Consider the following 22,227-nt stretch of genomic DNA (forward strand, 5'->3'; position numbering starts at 1 on the left):
GCATGACTATGCACAGCAGATTGCTACATTTGACAGGCAGGCCGCCTGTCTGCACAACACCAACTGGACATTGTGAATCCATGACCATGGTACAACCTGCAATAATGTCCACTGCTGGAAAATCTACAGAGGTCCCACCAGTCACAAGGGCTTCAACCCACAGTCATGTGCCTTCATCTGAACATGGTGTCAGACCACCATGCATCTCCACTGTGGAGCAACCAGCCAGGATATGTCTGTATGTTGTCATGGCAGGGCGAACCATTGTGGGAGACATCAGTGAGGTTGATCAAGACCGCATTAAATTGTGTAAAACAGTGAACTACACATAACTGACTCATATTATTTGAATACAACTGCACTGTGTTATGTGTTTCTGAAATAAAAAATGTCTGCATGACGTTGTGCGCGATTTCTCTTTTTTGTGTATTATGATATTGTACAGCTATTTAAGTATAGCACTGATGTGTGTCCTTTATTGTTTAACGTACAGCAATAAAACAAACTGAGTGTGTATACATACCTGTGTTGGTTGTGCCCTGAGTTGATGGTTTCATTTCCGACACATTTTCAAATGTTCATGTTGGAATAAGTTATGCTCATGTTATGTGTGATGCTCAATGTGTACTTCTAGTGGGTAGTTGCCATTAGATGCAATCTATGCTGCTGTTGTGGGGCAACACCTGAACATCAATGTTCAATCTGTGTACTCATGTACGCATGGCTTTTCATGACTCAAATGTCTGGGTTAGACACTGCTGTGTAGCCTGGGCCTGCACATGGGGTCACAGCCTACATTGTCTATGCCTGTAACTTCTGTCCCCTGTGTCATACTGCTCTTCCTCAAATAACTGCTATACAGGTTTGTATTGCAATGCAGCCCCGGATGTGTCTAGACATCTGAACCTAGCTTTCATTACACCAAACACATGTTCTATTGTGTTTCTGGTTGTTGTGTGTGCTCTGTTGTAGTTCTCCTGTGCAGGGTTGGATGGTTCACAGTATGGGGTCATTAGCCACAGCTCAAGAGGATAACCAAAGGCACCTGTTGTAGAAAGTAAAAACACTTTGGTTTAGACTGGATATTTTTGACAGGGGATCCTTAAGTTACATCCTAGTTGTGTTCCTGTACTTACCCAGAAGCAATCCCTCTGGAACTTCACCTTGCTGGAATGCAGTCCTGAGTCCAATTTCCCTCCAAATGGAAGCACTGTGGACACTTCCAGGGTGTGTTGCCATGATGTTTGTTATGCTGGCATCTGTGGCACACACAACTTGGCAGTTGATGGATGGCCATCCCTTTCTGTTTAGGTATTGGTCTGCTTCTGGATGTACTGATGTCTTGATAAGAATGTGTGTGCAATCTATTGCAAGGAGTATATGGGGGAAGTTTGCGATGTTGTAGAACTGATGCATTACATTTTTTCCACTAGGTTGGTGTGGGTGGGAAGCATATGTAGTCATCCACCTTACTGCACATTGCTTCCAGAAACTGGGACAGGATATGACTGTCAGCTGTCTGTGATACTCCCACATCATCCCCCATGTGTCTCTAGAATGTCCCAGATGTGAATATACCCAGATTAAAACACATTTTGGTTTCAAAGGGAATAGGGTTTCCTTACAGGGTCTGCACAGACATGTGTAGGCACACATGTCACAAAAGCCTGCACCATTTGTCTGGCTAGCTGTCATCTGTCTTTTATTTTCTGGTCTGAGTTGCAGCTTTGCTCTGACTCTAGATGACTGCCTTCTAGGACACATACCCATTTATGGCTTACACTGCTCCTGCTTGTTGCAGTATATTAATTGCAGGTTGCATTGTTATATGTTTTTTTTTTTCAGTTTTTCAATGGATTTCACCAGAATCCACAGTATTCACTTGAATTCCTTGGGGTCCATAATGTCTGCACCAAAAATTTTTGATGTGGAGCTGGCATAGCTGTTTGTTGCATTTCAGTGGCATTGTGTGCTCATAATGTGTTTTGGAATCACACCGGCATGCGCCGAATCCCTAATTATGCTATGCTGAATACTCGAGTAGTTGGTCTGCCTTCAGTGTGTCTTCTAGAGTCGTGTCTGCAGCAAGTACACTGAAGTCTTCATTTGGCATGCCGTGCTGTCCACAAATACCTTCTGCAAGTTTTATGGAATCTGGCCCAATACGTTCTGAATTTAACACATAAAAAATTAACAACAGAGTACCAGAGGATATGTTTAGCAATCATGATAATATGTTAGCAAATTGGTAGTACATTCATATTAAAACAAATAAGATGGTAGAAGAAAATGTCAGTGTGGTTCTTTATCAAAAAAGAATTACTTTCCATAATAAGTTTTCTGTCTACTCTGAAAGCAGCAAACACACCATCCTAGTTTTGGAGTGGACAGACACCATTAACTGCCTAATTATCTTTATTTAAGATGAATACCATTTATACATCTACAACACGGAATGGAAAACAATCAGATTGCTATAATGGAAAATGTATAATACATGTAGTGGTTACACTACCATGCAAATACATGAGGAAACAACCTCTGTTTACTTTATGAGATATTGGCATTTCCTGTAAATGATGGTTAAAGTAATACTTGATGAGAATTGGAGAATATTTTTAAAATACTATTGCACCCGTAACTATTATGGAAAGATAAAGTACTGTTGTATAAGTTGAACTTACCATAACAGTAGATGTTGTTATGATCACTGCTGCAGTACCCTTCACTATATGGGTTTTATCCTGCCACGGATATAACAGACGGCCTGCTTTCAATGCTTCAGATGATTTTCCACTCACTGAAACTGTGAGGCTTTACTGCGAACAGAAACAAGGAGGCTGATCCCTGAAAGGACAATCTAGGAACAACAACAAAAAAAAATGTTCCATACTCTGACACCAGAAACAAGAGGGGTGGATGAAGGAAGCAGATACTGCAGCAGTGATCATTTGAGCATGTACTGTTATGGTAATGTTTACTTATACGTAAAACTGTTGTATGTCCATGATGTTGATCACTGCTGTAGTAGCCTTAGCTATATGGGTAGATTGGCCTAGGTTACTACATTAGGGAGGTTGAAGGAGAAGAGTCCAGGACCCCCTGTAGAATGGTCCTAGCAAAGCTTGACCCTCACCTAGAGAAGAAGTCAAGCTTATAGGGCATTGTAAAAGTATGTACAGAGGACCAAGAAGCAAGTGAAAAAATACAAATATTAAAAAAAAACATAGATGAAGCTAAGGTGGAGTGGGTTTTGGCCTTGCCTGGAACAGTTTTGCTGTGATGAGTCTAATGAAAGGTAAAGCCTTAGACAACCATCAAGAAATACTCTGTTCTGCTACAGATTGTCCCTTCATCTTACCTTCACAAGAAATGAATAACTGATCAGAAGATATCAAGATAGTACCTAACTTGTCTGTGGATATCCATGGCATGGAGTTTCATTTCTCCCTCATTTTTAAGTTTAGGAAAGTAAATGGGGAGCTGGATAGTTTGTCTTAAAGTAAACTCTGATAACACTTTAGGCATAAAAGAAGGATTAGTTCTCAAAGAAACTGTCCCTGTGGAAAATCATTTTAAGGCTGACTCATTATAAAAGCTGGCCACTCAGATACTCTTCTTGCAGAAGTCAGAGTAATCATGTTAAGAACATCAACGTAGCCACATTATCTGGTTTAAATGTAGCAAAGGTTAGCTTCTTTAGCACAAAACTAAGTTTCCAAGGAGTGACCGCCAGTTTAATTGGAGGCCTCTTTTGCAAATCCCTTCCCAAAAAACATTCTGACCTGCATTGAAAGAGGAGGCTCCATGGGCAGACATACTACTACTAATCCATATAATAGTGCAGTAATTGCCTTGTAATGTCATACTATACATCCCTGTGCTCCTAATGAACACAGGCAGCTCCTAAATGGTTTATCCCATGCATGGGTCCCCTCAAATTATCTATGATGTGATCCCAATTATTCTCATTAGAGGTAATATATAATTATCAACCATGGGATGGGTAAGGTCAGTCTATAACCAAATGGGATAGGTTATTTTGAACATAAATAGAGAAACTAGCTAGGCTTAAAATGACCCACTAGGGCAGCTAGCCTATTACTTATCCATGAACCTATTGCATGTTGAAATGGCTTATAAATAAACTTGACAGATGAATAAGAAAGGCTATTCAATAGTATCTTGCACAAATATTTAAAAATCAGAGAACTATCCCTGAATAGGTGCTGGTTATGTTGTTGGCATCCACTAGAAACATTTCCTATTTGCTAATATATGATTTCCTAGTAGTGGGCTTTTATAGTTCCATTAGTACCTGATGCATATCTTAAGTAAATAGGTGCCTAAAAGGAATATTACCCTATCATTCAGGCAGACAATTGAAATTGACTGATCTCAAGGTGTATCAAACACCCCTCTTCTTGTGTGAGTAGATTCAGTCTGTGAGGAAGCTTGTGGTAATTGCCCCTGGGCATTTCCAAAAGTTCAGAGAACCATGGTTGACTGAGCCAGAAGGAAGTCACTACAATGATCTTGGGGGGAGTCATTTTGGATCTTCAGTAGTACCCTGGATATTAGTGGAAAGGGTAGAAAAGCATACAGGAACATTCCTGTCAAAGGACAAGAAAAGGGATCTGTCTTCCAGACCTTCTTGCATAGAGTCCTGTAGCAGAAGCTTTCTGGTTGATTGTTCAGAGAAGAGACAAAGAGGTATACTTGAGGAACTTCCCACAGATGGATCAAACCTTTGAAGACTCCCCATCTAGCTTCCATTCATGAGGGTCTGCCATTGTCCTACTCAGCTACTCTACAACAACATTTTGCTCTGAAAGAATACGGGATACTTGTAGCATGAGATTGTGCTATGAATCTATTTCACAAGCTAAGGGGAACGACTTTGTTCCCCCATTTTATTGATGTACCACATGACTGTGGCAATGTGTGTAACAATTTGAAGAGGTCCTGGGGACCAAATATGTTTCAAAGAATTGACTGCTCTGATCAGGATAAGCATGTCTTTAATATTTATGAGCTTGCATCTGTCTTTGGTGTCCCACACACCCTGCACTTTTATCCCTTGTGAAACTGCTCCCCAACCAAATTCCAAGGTGTCTGTGGTGATTGGCTGCTTTGGAACAGAGAGAGAAAAGGGGAGACCTGGATGTAAGGATATTCATTCTCTCTACCAAACCTCTTATGACAAACCCAGCACTGGGGTTTTAAAACACAAAGGATGGTGGTGCTGGGACCAAAGACACTTCAGATACCATTGTATCACTGTCATGTGGAGTCTTGTCAAGAGTATCATGAGAATCATAGAAGACATGAGAGCCACAGTGCTGGGGTATTTCCCTTACAGTGACCAACGTTTGAGAGGAAAACCTTAAAAAATAGATCTAAATACAGATCTATTTTTTCCTGTGGAAGAAAAACTCTTTCAACTGAAGTGTCTCGTTGACATACCAGGAAAAGAATTCTCTGTGATGTCAAGGAAGACCTTTGAATGTCCTCTTGAAATCCCAGCTTGTGTAAGATCTCTCACACACAAAAGAGAAAGAGATTCTTGAAACTTTGAAAAAGACTTGGCAATGATAAGAAAGTCATCTAAATTTGTAAAATGTAGATACCCTATAGCCTTACAAGGAAACCTGATGGAGAAACAAGAGGTAAGAGGTTGTGAAGTGACATCATTTTGAATTTGAGCACTATCACAAACAGATTTAGGAAGGAAAGATCCAGAACTGGTCTCCAAGCATTTTCTTTCTTTCTTTGGCAAATAAGAACATCTTTGAATAAAAATCCTTCACAACCTGGGAAGAACAAAAAGGTTCTATCACTCTTGGGACAGCATGTCATAAGACCCAGAGTAAATAAATTAATCTGATCTTGAGGATGATGAATGGCCCCTGGAAAGGAGGAATCTCCTCCCAATTCCATCTGTAACCTTGACGAACGATCTTCAGAACCCATTTGTCTGTAACTATCTGTTTTCAAAGAGAAAAATGGAGATTCAAACTTTCTGGAAGGAAAAAGGGGACAGGGTGGGAGGTGGTCAGAAGTTCTTTTGGATAGTCATTCACACTTGTTGGACTATCCTTATTTTGTGGATGCTTGAGGCTTTTTGTTTTTTGGAACCCTCCTACTATTTCTTCTTAAATGTCTGCTTACCTGTGTTTTGTTGAAACTGTTTATTCTGTTTTTGCCAAAATCTGATCAAGAGTTAGAGAATTCCTTAGGAAAAATTATAGAGATTCCCTAGATGAGCTTACCCCTTTCATCACACTTTCTGATCATCTCTGAGCGGCAAAAAAACTAAATCTTTATTCACGGGGGGGGGTTAAAATCTCATTTCTAATATCATCTGGGAGGTTATGATAATGCAGCCATACAACCTCCTCAAAACAGTACCAGTGGCCATACTTCTGGAAGAAATATCAACAGAGATACACACTCACACACAGTAAACAATGAATAGTGAACTGTCCAACAGAAGAATGCAATCTGCTTACAACACATTTTCTTCCTCACAAGAAGAAACTGCAGATAAAATATTTGTTATATTTTCTCAATTAGACAGAACAAACTTTAACATATGAACTTGACAAATCAAAATTCTGAAAATCAAAGTTACAGAAGTTCCCATACTTATCAATAATTTTCCCATCCTTATCAAAAAAGTAGGATTGGAATTAACTAGTGTTTAGCAGCACTGAGATCAACTAAAGATAAAGCTGATGGGTCAGGTTTGGTAATAGTGTATAAAAACTTAAAAGACTAACAACTTTATGCATCCTATCGACCTTTTTTGGGGCAACTGGCTGACCATCAGGAAAATTACAAGCAGTAACATACTCATCCTCTAAAGCAAATAGAACAGGAGGAATGGTTGTAGGCTATGGAAATTCCTTCTGTAAATGTAATAGCACTTTCTGAGGGACTGAGAAATCTCAGTGTTCTCCTACTGAAAACAATGGCACATTCTAGGAATATTATCAAAGAAAGAGAAACCCTCCCAGGGGAAGTCAGAAAATGAAGTCTCCACTATGTCTGAATCAGAAATCTGAGGAGGAAACGCTGTTAACTGTTCCTTCATCTTCCTGTTCAGATTCAGAATCTTGGGCCTCTTCCGAAAAAGAGGAATCCTTCTTTCTTTTACCAGAAACTACTTTACAAGAAGTATGAATAGCTTGAATTAAACCCTGAGAGGGTAAATTATTATCGTCTAAGGAAATATGAAGCATACTAGACACATGCTTTGTTTGTTTGGTTTTTTTTTTTGTTTTTTTACAAGAAAAATGGGAACAACCAGTTTTCTAAAGGCAGCAACAGCTTCACAACAAGGAAGCCTTCCCTGTTCTCTCGCCCAGGAACAACAAAAGTGACTCTCCCTTGCCCACTAATGGAACGTCAACAGCTGTTGAGGATGTGGCTCACTCCCAGTCCATCACTGCTATAGGTGCTACACCAGAGGAATCCAAAGTGAAAGATGAGTGGTCTGCAGTACACAAAATGGTCACAGCAGAGTCACTTACCAATGCCTGAGGCAAATTGCTAATTTGCTGTGCTAGCAAAGGCTGTTTGCTTATTTTTTTTTTCTTTTTGGGGTTGGTAGAAGGGCTGATCATAGTACTAGTAGTTTGTTCCATGATCAAGCAAAAAGTGGTGCTTGTTTCTACAGGGAAGACATGCAGCAAATGCCAGTAAACTACAAGTGTTTAAAAGTGACTGTCTCACAGAAAAACACCATAGAAAGCACTTTAAAACACTTTGCCAACCTTGAAAAAGTAAAATAAACAATTTCTCCACAGAAAAAATGATTTTCTCTTATGTTACTTTTAAACTGGCAGGAAAAAAACAGTGCATCCATTAAAAATTATGATACAGATGCATGACAGTCCATTAAAATGCAACATTCTTAGTTTTAGAATAACTTTCTTGAATAGGAAACTGATAAAACACCAACCAGATTTAAAAAATGGAAGTTTATTCCCCCAAAGAAAACGTATCTGCTCTGAAGAGAATAGTACCAATCTGACCATCAACCCTTGAAAGCCTTAGAGGAACATATTTTTCTGGGGCAGTAAAGCTCTAAAGGGCTTGGTAAGCAAACCTGTCTTTAAGTCATGTCAGCTCAAGCTGCCTTAGAATTTGGTCTCGTGGAAGGTACCCTGAAGGATGGGAAGCTGGCTGACTGTTACATCCGTGGCAGGATATAACACATATAGCTAAAGTTACTTCAGCAGTGATCAATATGATGAACATCTGTCTTTCTTAATGTCTTTGCTGTTTTGCACTGTATATACTGTAGTGATGAAAAGAGCTGAAAGCTAAGTTACAGAAAGAACTTTGCTGAATGAGTGCGACACTAAAGTCAGGTGTCAATGTTTAATATGCGTCAAACTTAAAGTCTCAATAAAAACATTAAATGGGTTTTCCAGTTGTTAGTAAGGATTAAAAACCCTACAGTGACACCAACAGTCAATAACTGTTTTTAATTGAGACTAGAGGCCTTCCTGATCTCTGTAGGGAGATCATTCCATAATTTCCCAGCACTGTGATGAATGTGATGAAAAGGGCTTTTTCCCAAAGTGGTGTGCCACAATGACAAAAAAAAAAAAGAAACATTTTGTTTCTAGTACTATGACTGAGCTGAATGAATTTGATACCCAAATTGGCTGATAACATAACAAAGAATTAGATTCCACCTAAACAAAGTATAACACAAGGAATGCAGAGACAGACATTCAAGTCCTTTTCTACAGCTGCAATTCTTAACACTATCAGTCTGTCTCATAGAATACTTCTAAATTCTTTCCAATCAGGACATTTGGGCAAAGATGTAAACCCAGGCTGCACTACCACAATATGATATATGAGATCTTACTACAGCCTTGCAAAAGGAGCATTACAACTCTTTTATCATGACTAGAGATACTATGTTGGATGTCTCTAATAAAAGAGTAGCATTTATTTATTACTAATATTAAATTGTAATCATATATATTCATAGATTGTTACTAGGTTATCGACCCCGTGGGGGGTGGGGGGGGGGCTAGCCAAGTTTTTCTGAAAGAATGAGGAGGTCCTGTATCCAAATAGGACATTGAGTGCCAGGTATTTATTAGTTACCTCTTGTTCATAAGGGACATGGTTCTCAGGTCCAGTGTAAATTTCCCATCTATTGGTATAGGTTGCACTTAAACTGGATAAAAGATGAATTCATCTTCGCCTTCTTTGGGACACATCTGCCTCTCCAGCAAGTTCTGTTTAAATCACAGACAAATTCAGATTCCTAGGTCCCTAGACTTATATTTCTGGTACTGTTTGACTTATGAATATGCAAGAGATTCATAAGTGTGGAGTCTGCAGATACCTTGTAAGCCAGGCATAGCTTACTCTTCAGCAATCTACAGAAGACTGATTAAAGGGAATGGGCCTTAAGATGCTCTGAGTAAGACAGGTTTTTATGACTTGCATTTTTTTTGCAAGGGACCTCTGAGATCACTCTAGTTACTGCATATGCCTGGTTAGATACATACTGAAGGGAGCATTGTACTCTATGATTAGTCTGATAAGGGCAGATTACAATGGGATAATGACCTCTTTGGACCTATATGTTATGCCCTTACTTATAGGTTATACAGCATAAAAGTATTTCCTCACAACTGTGGCCACGTGGTGGTAGAACATAAGGCTACTGTCTATATGTGTACCCAGATCACTGACCACTGTTAAGGGGCGTGTTACCTTAACCTTGTCACCACAATAAACAGAACATGCTGGAGGGATAGATTCCTGTCCCAGAGACTTCCCATACTCTGGAACAGACTACCTATCTATGTCAAACAGAGCTCCTCATTAGCACTCTTCAAGAAAAATCTTGATGATTGGATGGGAAATGGGAAATTCACCCTGGGGATCACTTCTGTGGCTCTGCTCGACAGGGGCACAGGAAAATAATTTTCTTGGGTGGCAAAAGCCAGGGTACATTTTTTGGCTAGGCTTGTATGGGCCCTAGGGCTGATAGCCTAGTACCTACCTATGAAACTATGAACATGATAAACAGCTGGTACAGTTATCCATTTTCTAGCACAAAGTTTAAGACCATGGCTTTGGCACAATTGTACTCAGAGATGGTCCTTCAAGAAGAATGCCAATGTCTGCAGGGGAGTCAATGATAACTGTCAGCTTACATTGAGCCACAAACTTAGTCAGCCATAAACCTTCAGCATTTGCTTCTAATTCTGAGAAATAGATGCCAAAAAGGAGTGGGCCCAGTACTGAGCCCTGGGGACTCTGCTAGTGACTGGCCTCCAGGTAGAGGTGGCCTCACCTATTTTGACCTCCTGGATCCTATCAGTGAGTCAGTTGGCTATCCAGCAGCAGATAAAAGGGTTTATATCTAACTTAGTTCTGATGCCCACCACTGCTACCAATATGTGATGTCCCGACACTGGGCCAGTAATGAAGGAGCCTGAATCCTCATCACTGACACTGGAGAGGGATGTGCACTTGGAATATAAATGGTTACACTCAATATTTCCAGATGCAGATCTCTCAGTATTAAGTACAATTTCCCTTAAGAGCATACAGGGAACACACTCAGCCTGGGTGCCTCTGAATCTGTCCCCCTCCAGGTCCCCAGTAAGACTCCCCACTGGTAAAGTTGTAGTGTTAGTTCCTCAGCCAAGTGTCCATGCCAAGTCCTCCAGCACCCTCTCTGTGAACCCAGTCCTTCTTGTCCCTGCCCCAAGTAGCTCACACACACACACACACACACACACACACACACACACACACACACACACACACACACACACACACACACACATACACACACACACACACACACACACACACACACACACACACACACACACACACACACACACACACACACACACACACACACACACACACACACACACACACACACACACACACACGGGAAAGGCTGGCACAGATTTGTCTGCCTTACTAGCATTGCCGCCTTCTGCCCAGAGTATAAAATAGTTATGACTGCCACCAGGCACTTTTCAATCAGCTACTCTAAGACCCTTAACAAAGGGTGTCCAATTATACTGTGTAATATTAATACTAATACAAATGGTTGTAGTTGGCTAAGATGCCTAGGACTTCTGGAGTGGCCCACACAGTGTCACCAAATAAATATAAGTACTCTCAAAGGTTAGACAGTTCTACAAGAACTAGCCACAATAAAAGTTTAAATATATTTAATAATAAATAATAAAAGAGCATGAAAATACTGAATATATATTCACAGTAAACCACAGAGTTCAAATCACAGAAAATATTGAAAAGAACATTGATGGACAGACTCAGACAAATAAAGAAAAACAATATCTAAACTAACCCTCACTATATTCCTGACTAATCTAAAATAATTACTGTTCCCTAGTTAAGTTACTTACTACCAGAAGGCAAGATGCTCTGGGTGAGGGTATTTCTAGTCAGGTCCTCCAAAACAGAATACTCAATACTCTGAGATTTCTCTTTGTGATATCTAAAATGTAATTTCTAAGAGGGCTGGCAGAATGAACTTATCTAGTCACTTGACTAAGTTCTCACATTATTCCCCTTTGAAGCTGAGACAGGAATTTAGCATAAACAGCTACAATAAATACACATCTAAATGTTTATGGCACTGCCTGGGGCTTCCCCTCTTTTTACTGAGCTAATAAACAAAGGCTTCTTCCCAAACCTAGCAACTTCAGTCCTATTCAGCACTGTGGGGTGATGTTTTAATGGTTTAATAGCTCATTCACATTTCCCTTATTTTCTTAAAGCAAGCTAGCTGGTTAACTTTTGCTGTCCCAGTATCCTCTATTAAAACATATACATTTAATTCAGTTACAATAATACATGCACATTTCCTTTCATTTCAGCAGGGTGCACTGTTGATATATTTTAACACAAGCAAACCTCACAAATTCATTTTCAGCACAAACATCTGTACAAATCAGTTTTATATACAAATGACATTCAGTTCTAATACATTTATAACACAAGCATCTTGTATAAATCAGTTTGATATTCAAAGGAATATCATTCTTTACAAAACTCCAGCTGGCTATGCTGGCACTTGTCTTACCTTCATCCATTGCTTTGATGACACTTTCAAAGAAGTCCACCAGAATTAATAGACATGACCTTCCTTTAACAAAGCTGAACTGTGATGGATCCAATGTTTGCAGGTTACCTATTTCCTCATGTATCATGTCCATGATGATTCTTATCATGGCTTGATGTATGAGGCTGGTCAGACTTATGGGCCTATAGTTACCAGGAATGGTGGTTGCATCTCCTTTCTGCAGGGGAACAACTGTAGCCATCTTCCATTCTTTGGTCAGAAAACCTGACTGTAGCCTCCAGTTTAAAATTGATTTAAATGGACCAGAGAGGTCATGTTTTATGTTATTTGTAAGCCTCCCAGGATGATATCAGGGCCCATTGATGTAGTGTTTTTGTCCTTGGAAAGTGCATTGATGACTTGCTCCCTAGTAATGGTTGGGGGGATTGTGGTATGAGGGATTTCCTTTGGACTATCAGGGGGGAGAAATTTGAGCTGAACATGTCAAGCCAAAATGTTGTCAAAGTCCTCTGGTTCAGTGCGGGTGATTCCATTTCCAATAGGTTCTTGCACATTGTTGCATATTTCCCTAGATATTATGTATATAGCAGTAGAAAGCTTTGTGGCTGTCCTTTGCCTGAAAAGTTATTTTTGTCTTCAAATTTTGCCTTTAAAGTATTAATTAACCCTCATAGCTTCCTGTATAGATTTGTTCTGAGAGCTTTTAGTAAGTTTGTCTTTGTTCCTCTAACACAGGGCCAAGATTTATTTTGTATATCTGATTTATATTGTGATTCCACCAGGCTGGCTTGTCATTTGAATTTGTCTTATTCTTAATATGAGTGGGCACAACTTGGTCTATACAGTTATCAGTAGAGCTGTACAGGGATTTTGTAAATATCTCAGCATATGCTATGGTGTTTACTGGGTTTAGGGGTGGTTGGAATTTAGCCAAGGTGCCACTTAGTAGAGAGAGGTTAGCCTTGGAATATTTTCTAAATGTTTGTGGTTTTGCTGGGTCCCCAGATTTAATTTTCATTTCAAGCAATACTGCCTTATGTTCATATTTGATGAGTGATGACAGTACATTGGGTGAGGAACATTGCTTCCCCATGTTCATGAGTACAGGGTCAGGGATATTTGCACACACAGTAGGAGAATGGACCAACTGTTCCAGGATGTTGGTATCAACAAAGTTTAAGAATCGCTGGTCTTGTCCATTAGAAGTGATGTAGAATTCCCAATCTATGGAGGGGTAATTGAGATCGCCCTTGAAGATTATATTGGGTTGAAGAGTGAGGGACTCTTGTACAATGAGATAGAATGGGTTTCCTGGGACATGGCTGGGGACCTACAGGTTGCAAGGATATGTAACAAGATCCTGTTTATGGTGAGTTGCACATGTATGAGTTTCAGTGGATCATACACTTTAACTAGTCTGGGTGTGAGATTGTTTTAATATATACTAAGACTCTTCCACCTTTAATTCTCTTCTGCCCAATAGCTGGTCTAAAGGTGTGAAAGACTCTATAGCCTTGCCCTGTGAGGTACTTTCTGCTACTTTAATCCATGTCTCTGTTACTACACAGATGTCTACACTCTCCAGGAGAGGAAGGCTTGCAGGGAGTGGAGTTTCTTGTTAAGACTTCCAGCATTGAGCAGCACCACCTGAGCAGTAGCACCTTCAGATATTTCTTTGTAAGTTTAGTTACGTCAGGAGGTTTATTAGTTTGGCATTGCCTAAAAAAGGCACTATGGGGGTCGAAAAGCTCTTTGCCAATATTCAAAAGCCTAGAGCATGCAGACCATCTCTGGCAAAGCAGCATGGTCTGTTAAACATGTCCTCCAAGGCAGTCAAATACTGTCCCCCTTGGCTTGACACCAGAAGCTAAGACAATTGTTAAAATCAATCATTTTCTGTTGGTAACATGGCGTCATCCAGGGAGAAGGCAATATTCCACTCAGTGTTAGCTCATACATGCCTGAGACACATAATCAGTGCACTTGATCATGTTGCACTTCATATGGTCCAGGGAGGTAAGTCTCAGCTTAATAATACCCACATGCACTATGACAGAGTCATACTGGTACCTGTGTTTCAATGACCTGAGTGCCAGTGTGACTTGATGGAGCCTAGCTAGCCTCGGAAAGGCAGCTAAACATGACTCTCTCATTATTCAGTCTGGTGAAGGGGACCTCTACAAAATCACCAATGACTAGGAAATTTGGCTGTACCCTAGTTTGTCTTAAGGGCTTAACAGCAGAGGCACTGGATATGGTGTTACTATGTGTAGTTGTGGGTGGTCTTTTAAAGGAGTGTTTACATGATGGCTGAGGGACATTTCTTTGATTGTACTGTTCAGGAGGTCTTAGTGTTTTAGGAAGGCTACCTGTAAGTGCCTCATCATAAGATGTTTTATATGTAGGACCTTTACTCTGTTCAGTAGGCATGGTGAAGTGTCACTGACAACCTCTATCTAATCAGTTTTGGTTGTATGAGAGAGTTTTGCCTCCAGTGTTCAAGTGTATTTACACCTCTCGCATACTTTGTTTTATTAAGAATAAGTGGATTGTCAGTGTACATGAGGCAATTTCTACAGTATCTCAGAATACCCATCTCAACCAGACTGGCCACAGAGAGAGTCAGGAAGTGCATATCTATGGCTGCTGATCTACTGGGAGGAATGAGGGAAACTTAAATATTGAGGCCAATAACATGGAACTCAATGAACAACATTCAGCTATGTGCAAACTAGATGATTTAGTAGTTAAAAATTTCTGTCTAGGCAGTAAGGGTATTTTAAGGGAAACTTACACTGTGAGAAACTGGTGTCTACACAGATTTCAAAGGGGAAATACACTGTGAGACATTGGTGTCTATAGAGATCCCTGCTAGGTGCCTCTGTGTTGGGTACAACAGTTCTAATTAAAGATCGTTAAACATGTCAAAAAGTACAGATATTCAAGTCAAAGATACTCAGTTAATGCAGATGTGGCAAAAACAATGGGAAAAACATGTGCCAAAACAGTAGATATGGTAATGCAAGTCTTAGTTTGCTTGTGGGTTATGAGCCAAACACTGTGCAACTGTGGCGCTTAAACACCAAAGAAGATTCAATAAAAAAGGCCCTGTGGACAATAAAAAACAGCACATTCTTCTTTCCTTTACACAATCCTAAACCAGAAAATGACTTGGGTCCCCTCTACTCTCACTAAAGTTGAAGCAAGGCAGTTCTAACTAAAGACTGTAAACAGGTCAAAAAGTGCAAATGTTCAAAACAGAAGCACTCAATTAATGCAGCTGTGTGAAAAGCAAATGTCAAAACACTGGATATGATAATGTAAATCTTAGCTTTTGTAGAGGTTAACAGAAATCAGCAACTCTCTTCTTTGCAAGTATTGGTTGCCAAAAGTCTCCAAATGCCTTGGAGCTCGTAGGTTATAAGACAACTGTTGCGGAACTATGACACTTAAGCAGCAGTGGAGATTTGATTAAAAAAAACACACACAAGGCACTGTGGCCAATCAAAAACAGAACACTCTTCTTTCCTTTATAAAATCCTGGATCAGAAAATGACTCCGGTCCTGTCTACCCACACTAAAGTGGAACTAAATACATTCTAAAGGTACAGATATTCAACACTGAAACACTCAATGCAGCAAAACTCAAGTGCCAAAACAGTGGATATGGTAATGTAAGCCTTAAATTTTGTAGAGATTATAGAAACCAGCCACACCACCGAACCTAAATGCCTGATTTGTCTTCATGACTTCTAAGTCTAAGTAAGCGAATGGTATTCAGCAAACCCTGCAAATTAGCCTGATCATTAACAGAGTTAATAATCACCCCAATTTTAGTATCATCTGAAAACTTGCTGACTAACATTTTATTTTGGGATGGGAAGTCAAACAAACATTTTAAACAAGGGTCCACAAACAAAAGCCTGAGGAGCTCCTCCTGCAACCTTCTTTTCCTTAGAAATATTATCTTCAATGTTCACCTTAAGTGTTCTCTCGGTCAGCCAACTAACAGCCCATTTTATTAAATATTAGTTGAACAACCCTATCCTGTAAACCAAACTAATATAACAAGCATAGCCAGTATAATAATCCTTTAGACATTGTATGCAAAAAATAAGAGCATAACCCATCAGGAGCAGCTGGTGAGTGCGTGTTAATTTTACTTAGTGCAAAAAACACTAGATCCTGGTTTATAATTAGCCATGCATAACTATGTTTGTTAAAATCAAAATTTTTGAAAGTTGAGCTGTAATTTGACAGAAAAGAAAACTTATCTGCAAATACATCTATCAACTCAGATGCATGTGTAAATATTATACCATCCTTAATAACAATAATACTTGACTGACAATCCATGCCATTACTCCTTAGGTACATAAAGAGAGCCATTTTGTTACCAGTGTTGTAGATTGCTAACTTATATTCATATTTCCTTTTAGAAGATCTTAAGAAATTCTTCAATCTATTTCTAATTTTCTGCTATTTTTTTCTGTTTACATTATTAGGAATTATCTTAAACCTTTGCCAACAGGTTTCACTTTTCTACCTAGTACATTGAGTTTACCAGTCCACTATTCTTTATATTTAGACAATTGGTGTGATTAGTCACTGGAACAAACAATCAATAAGGGGGGGGAATATATATATATATATACATACATATATATATATATATATATATATATATATATATATATATATATATATATATATATATAAATATATATATGTCCCAGCAAGCTGCAACATTTTAATTTTCCACAGCTAGATGCCAATTACAATTTTACTGTACATTATTAACAAATGAATAGTCCATTTAATAATATGTCAGTGTTGGAGAATTATGTTTTAAACCAAACTCACTTATTCCTTTTACAGCTTCCACACTTTATGTGTGTGTGTATATATATATATATATGTATATATATATATATATAGGTCTTCTTCAGAATGTCGACCGTTCAGAATGCTGACTTTCATATGGCTGACACCATATGATTGACATTCCAAAAGACCGACATCCTAAAGAAGCACCATTTACCTACCTGTAAACACAGTAAAACTGTGTTATGCAGGGGAGCAAGTCCTCCTGCACCCCCCACACCCCCTGCTACTTAAATATTCTCACTCCGAGTTCATACTACAGTGCAGGTAAGGGGAATCTCCCAGTCCCGCACTGTAGCGGGATCTCTGATATCATTTTTCGGCCTTTCAAACATTCACTCATATGGTGTCAGCCATATGAGTTTCGAACATTTTAAAGTTCGAACAAATGAAGGGCTCCCATATATATATATATATATATATATATATATATATATATATATATATATATATATATATATATATATATGTATATGTATATATATGTATATATATACATATAAACATACACACACACGCGCACGCACGCATGCACACACACACACACACATACACACACGCGCGCACACACACACACACACACACACACACACACACACACACACACACACACACACACACACACATATTTACTTGCAAAATAACTGGGTACTAAATAATTTTGATCAAAAGAACATCCATGACATTGCCTTCCCCTGCTGGCTCCTTCACCAACTGTGAATATCCAAGCTCAACAATGGATCTAATCAAACTGGAAATAACATCATTGCCAAGTTAATAATTGTCCCATGTCACAGATGGTGCATTTAAATCACCAACAGTCATATTATGTACCTGAAAAAAAAACACTTTATTCAAGTTCCACTAAAAGGTTTTAAATCACTAAGAGCTAAAGTTGGAGATCTATAAAATAGAGCAACTGCAAAACTGCAACCTCTATCCACATCATTAACTGAAATAATTTTAGAATCAGCACTGGTAACCATTATTGATGATTTATAAGAAGAGTTAATGTATATGGAACATCCTCTTCGACTACTTTTGTTCTAAACAGGTGATGTCCAAAGTAACCTGGAAGGGCCAATGTCTTGTCTACGTCACTAAACCATGTTTCGGTAAAAGAAAAAATTATATCACAGTTATGACCTTTGGTCCTGGCATCCAAATCATTAAACTTTTGTTTAAACTCCTAGTATTGCTTAGAAGGCACTTCAAAGCAAAATAAATATTTAGCTGCCTATCAATACCCCTTTTGTTCCTTCTAAAATAGGTTGAACAGTCTTATTAAGTATTTTGCGTAGGAATCTATTGCCAACATGATTGAGATGCAAAAAGTCTCGACCATAGAAGTTTGCTTTAAACTTCATTTTTTACCAACTTGTCACAACCATAACTGCTTTTTTGAAATAATCTCTTTTAACAATGTTGATGAAATTCCTTGCAATGTTAAGTAAAAGGTGACTGTAAAATGGTGCAGGGAATATATCACAAAAGGATAGAACAAAATTAAAGATTTCACTTAAACGTATAAACGTATTGATCTTAGAAGTAAATGCAGATTCATTTGTCCTACTTACATTATTTCTAGTAACCACTATCACCTCTTCATATATTCTTCTCCCTGTATACAATTTCTCTAAAGCCACACATACATCTCTTGAAGAGGAAACTTTGATTGTTTCCTTCTTAAACTTGGGGAATACATTTCAAAGGCCTCTAAGCAGTGAATCCTCAATAATGACAATTCCCTGTTCCCCCAATATTGAATGCTTAATATTAACTCTGTGGTTATTTCCTTGTAATGATGACTCCTGTACACCAAAAGTACCAGAATTTTCCCTGCTGTTATTTAGTAAAGTCCCAACAACAGCCTTATTCTTCTTCTTAACCATTTCATTATCAGTTTCCAGTGTTTCATTTTCACTAAAACACTTTTTTATACTATGAATAAGCTTGATTCAAACAGTTTACATGAGTTCCCTTATCTACGTCATTTACCTGATTTAAGAAATTATCACATACAAAATTATCCACAGTAACTTCTTCATACTTTGGTACTAGGCTATCGGCCCTAGGGCCGATAGCCTAATATCAACCAAAAGCATAACATTATTTGGAACATTCTTTATTTAACATTTGTTGACCGGGAAAGTCCGACTAGGTTCCACAGATCCTGTTTTCAGCGGAGGCCTGGGGAGAAATGCTCCAGAAGCATGTTTTTAGAATGTGGGAGGAAACCGGAGTACCCGGAGGAAACCCACGCAAACGCAGGGAGAACATGCAAACTCCACACAGAAGACACCCCAGCCGAGAATCGAACCGGAGAACCTCTTGCTGTGAGGCGACAGCATTTACCGCTGCACCACTGCACCACCCATCTTTTCATCTTTTCCCCAGTGATTTACTGCTTGAACCAAAAAGTCTTGTTTTTGTAACTTTTTTCAGATCAGATTTAAACTCTGTTTGAGTGCTAACCATACATTGAAAAATAATAACGTCAATCTGAGTTTCACATTTTGTAATAATTTTTGCAATAGGAAAAATATGATTGGTTTCCTGAAGGTTCTCAGTTTCAGTACTATTACTAATGGCAACTGCAGGATGTTTATCAAATAGATTCAGTTGTGTTATCTGTGTTCCAAACGTCTAAGTTTATGCCATGCATTTTATGTACAAGGCAAAGATATAGAAGCCCCCTGTCCAATAACTCATATATAAATGTAAATATGCCTGTGTCACAACTTGATAATTCACTTAAGGTGTTTAAAACAATAAGGCAAAAATGTCCATTCCATTCCATCCATAAAAAGAAACTTCCAATACGAGTGACAACTAAACCATTAGCTGCTATTTACTGCAATTTTTTAAATTAGGATTGCATTGCAAATATATTTAGATGTCCTTTGGATCCACAAATATACATTTTGAAAAACAAAAAAATATGCATATCATTCTAACACTTTGGTAGAGTTTGTGTGTTGTCTACATCTGGTAGAAACACATTTATTTATTTATTTGTATATTTCATAACCAGATAAGTGGTCTAGTTAGAAGGTGTTTTTCTTAGGCATGACCCAGATTGAAAGGCAGGATGTACAGCTTTTACTTAATAATAATGAATCAGAAATATGTTACAGTGTGGTGTAGGAGATAAAACAGAAATGCTGTAGTGAGGTACACAAATTCATAGCTAATACTTAATATACTTCAAACTAGCAAACAGATTCATAGATGTAGGCATATGAAGTAGAAAGTGCGATAGGCCTAGCAAAGTATTATCAGCAAAGTTGTAATAACAGAATTGCTGCAAACGGAGTTGCTATAATTCATAGGACCATAAAAACAATTAAAATGGCAATGGATAAAAAATTCTTACCTTCAGGAGAGATTTCTTTCCAGGGGTTAGGTGGGTACATAAATGCAGCATTCTGGATCTGGTCATGAATATCTTCATCTTCATTGAAAGGGAATGTGCCGCTGAGGCTAACATAAATAATTACCCCAACTGACCACATGTCTAAGGATCTGTTGTAGCCCTTGTTTCTGAGAACCTCTGGTGCCAGGTATGCTGGTGTGCCTACAACTGATCGCCTAAAGGATTTCTCACCTATAATCCGTGCAAATCCAAAATCACACAGCTTTACCTGCATGGTAAAAGAAGAAAACATTTCACTATAATCGCAATTCGTTAGGTTTTGGTGTTGCTTTGGCATTACTTATAGAGTTTGGAATATGTCATTCAATATTATTTATGAAATGCGATATGTGAGTTTTGTTTTGCACCATACATATCTCACATAACTTACAATGCATTAAATAATAGCTGCAAAGAAATACAGATTAACACTAGCATTGGGAAGCAGTTCAGAACTCAGTTAAGCCAATAGTACATAGCTAACAATACATTAATTTCCTTAGAGATCTTGGATAAGGGCTGCTAAAACAGGAGCTCAAAATAAATAACTGGCATACCAGCATAAACTGCGCACTGAACCATGTGATACAGTAAGGGAGTGTTAAGAATGTTGCAGTACTTTGGCATCTAACCATGCTTGTTTTTATTTGTTTAGCAAATACGCATGTATAAAGCAGTACCTTGGTTTAATACTTAAAAGTATATTTAAACTCAAAAATATATTTACTTTTGAATTCTGTGTAAGTTTATCCTCAACCTCTAGTGCTTCTAGTGGCAAGAATTTAACTTTGACATTTTGATAAATGTTCAGATAAAATTAATGCATTGGCATTTCAGATTTGAGCTCTTACCTTAAATATTATTTAGAAGCCAGAATATGTACATTCTGTGACACTGAATCTTTATCTCTGTCCACTCATAATCTTACAGTATACAGATCTGATCATCCCTGTCTCTGCGTTAAAAATGTATGAAGAAATCAGTAAATTATAAGGGAAAAAATATAACCTCATTTCTCATCCTCCTTCTGCCATCTTTGGTGAATGGGTCATGCTGTGACTGAATGGCATATGGATATCACATGGGAAAGGTTACTAAACTAGATGTTGTGTCTTTTGGCTTATCCCGGTTAGGGGTCACCATAGCGGAACTCCGGTCCGCTAATGTTTGGTAGTGGATTTTTACGTGCCAAGTTACCAGCCCTGACGCACAACCTTCAACGAAGGCACGTGTGCAAAACTGAAACAGGGATAACAAAAGAATGAATACATTTCTACTGTTTGCTGAGATCACAATAGACAACACTCCTCTGTGAGATGCTGAAAAATGTATTACCCATGAAAACACCAAGCATTTCAGTAGGTTTACAAATTCTCTGGCATCTGGTAGAAAACCTGTTACATAGTTTTATCAAAAAAAAAGTGACAGTATGAATAGGAAAAGTGACAGTATGAGAAGGAGCATACAGAAATAGAATGAATGGGAACCGATCAGAATATATACATATTGTCCATGTTGGAGTGAATGACCTGAGATGTACCTCCCTGGACTACATGAACAGAGACACGGATTAGCTCTTGGATTGACTTCAACAATTGGCTAAGTTTCTGGTGTCATTCTAAAGGGATCCAGTATATGTCTGCCTTGGATGACATGATTGACAGACCACGATGCTTTGCCAGAGATGGCCTGCAACTGTCACCCCTGGGATTCTGGATACTGTCTAAGGCTCTTGCCACCCCTATAGTGCCTTTTTTAGGTATGGTTCAAATGACAAAGTCACCACCATAACAGGTACAAGCAAGCAAAAATT

The 22,227-nt window shown here is 38.6% G+C and overlaps 1 protein-coding gene across 1 annotated transcript in view; it reads right to left on the reverse strand.

Moving 5' to 3' along the window:
• PRKD1 (protein kinase D1) overlaps positions 1-22,227 on the reverse strand; it is a 1,412,470-nt gene that overhangs the window by 105,467 nt on the left and 1,284,776 nt on the right. The window contains exon 18 of the mRNA XM_044073466.1: positions 20,376-20,643. Coding sequence (XP_043929401.1) covers positions 20,376-20,643 — 268 coding nt within the window. The remainder of the gene's footprint in view (positions 1-20,375; positions 20,644-22,227) is intronic.

This window comes from Protopterus annectens, chromosome 6.part0 (assembly GCF_019279795.1).
Source record: "Protopterus annectens isolate FY-2018-M chromosome 6.part0, PAN1.0, whole genome shotgun sequence".
In the NCBI taxonomy this organism is placed as follows: domain Eukaryota; kingdom Metazoa; phylum Chordata; order Ceratodontiformes; family Protopteridae; genus Protopterus; species Protopterus annectens.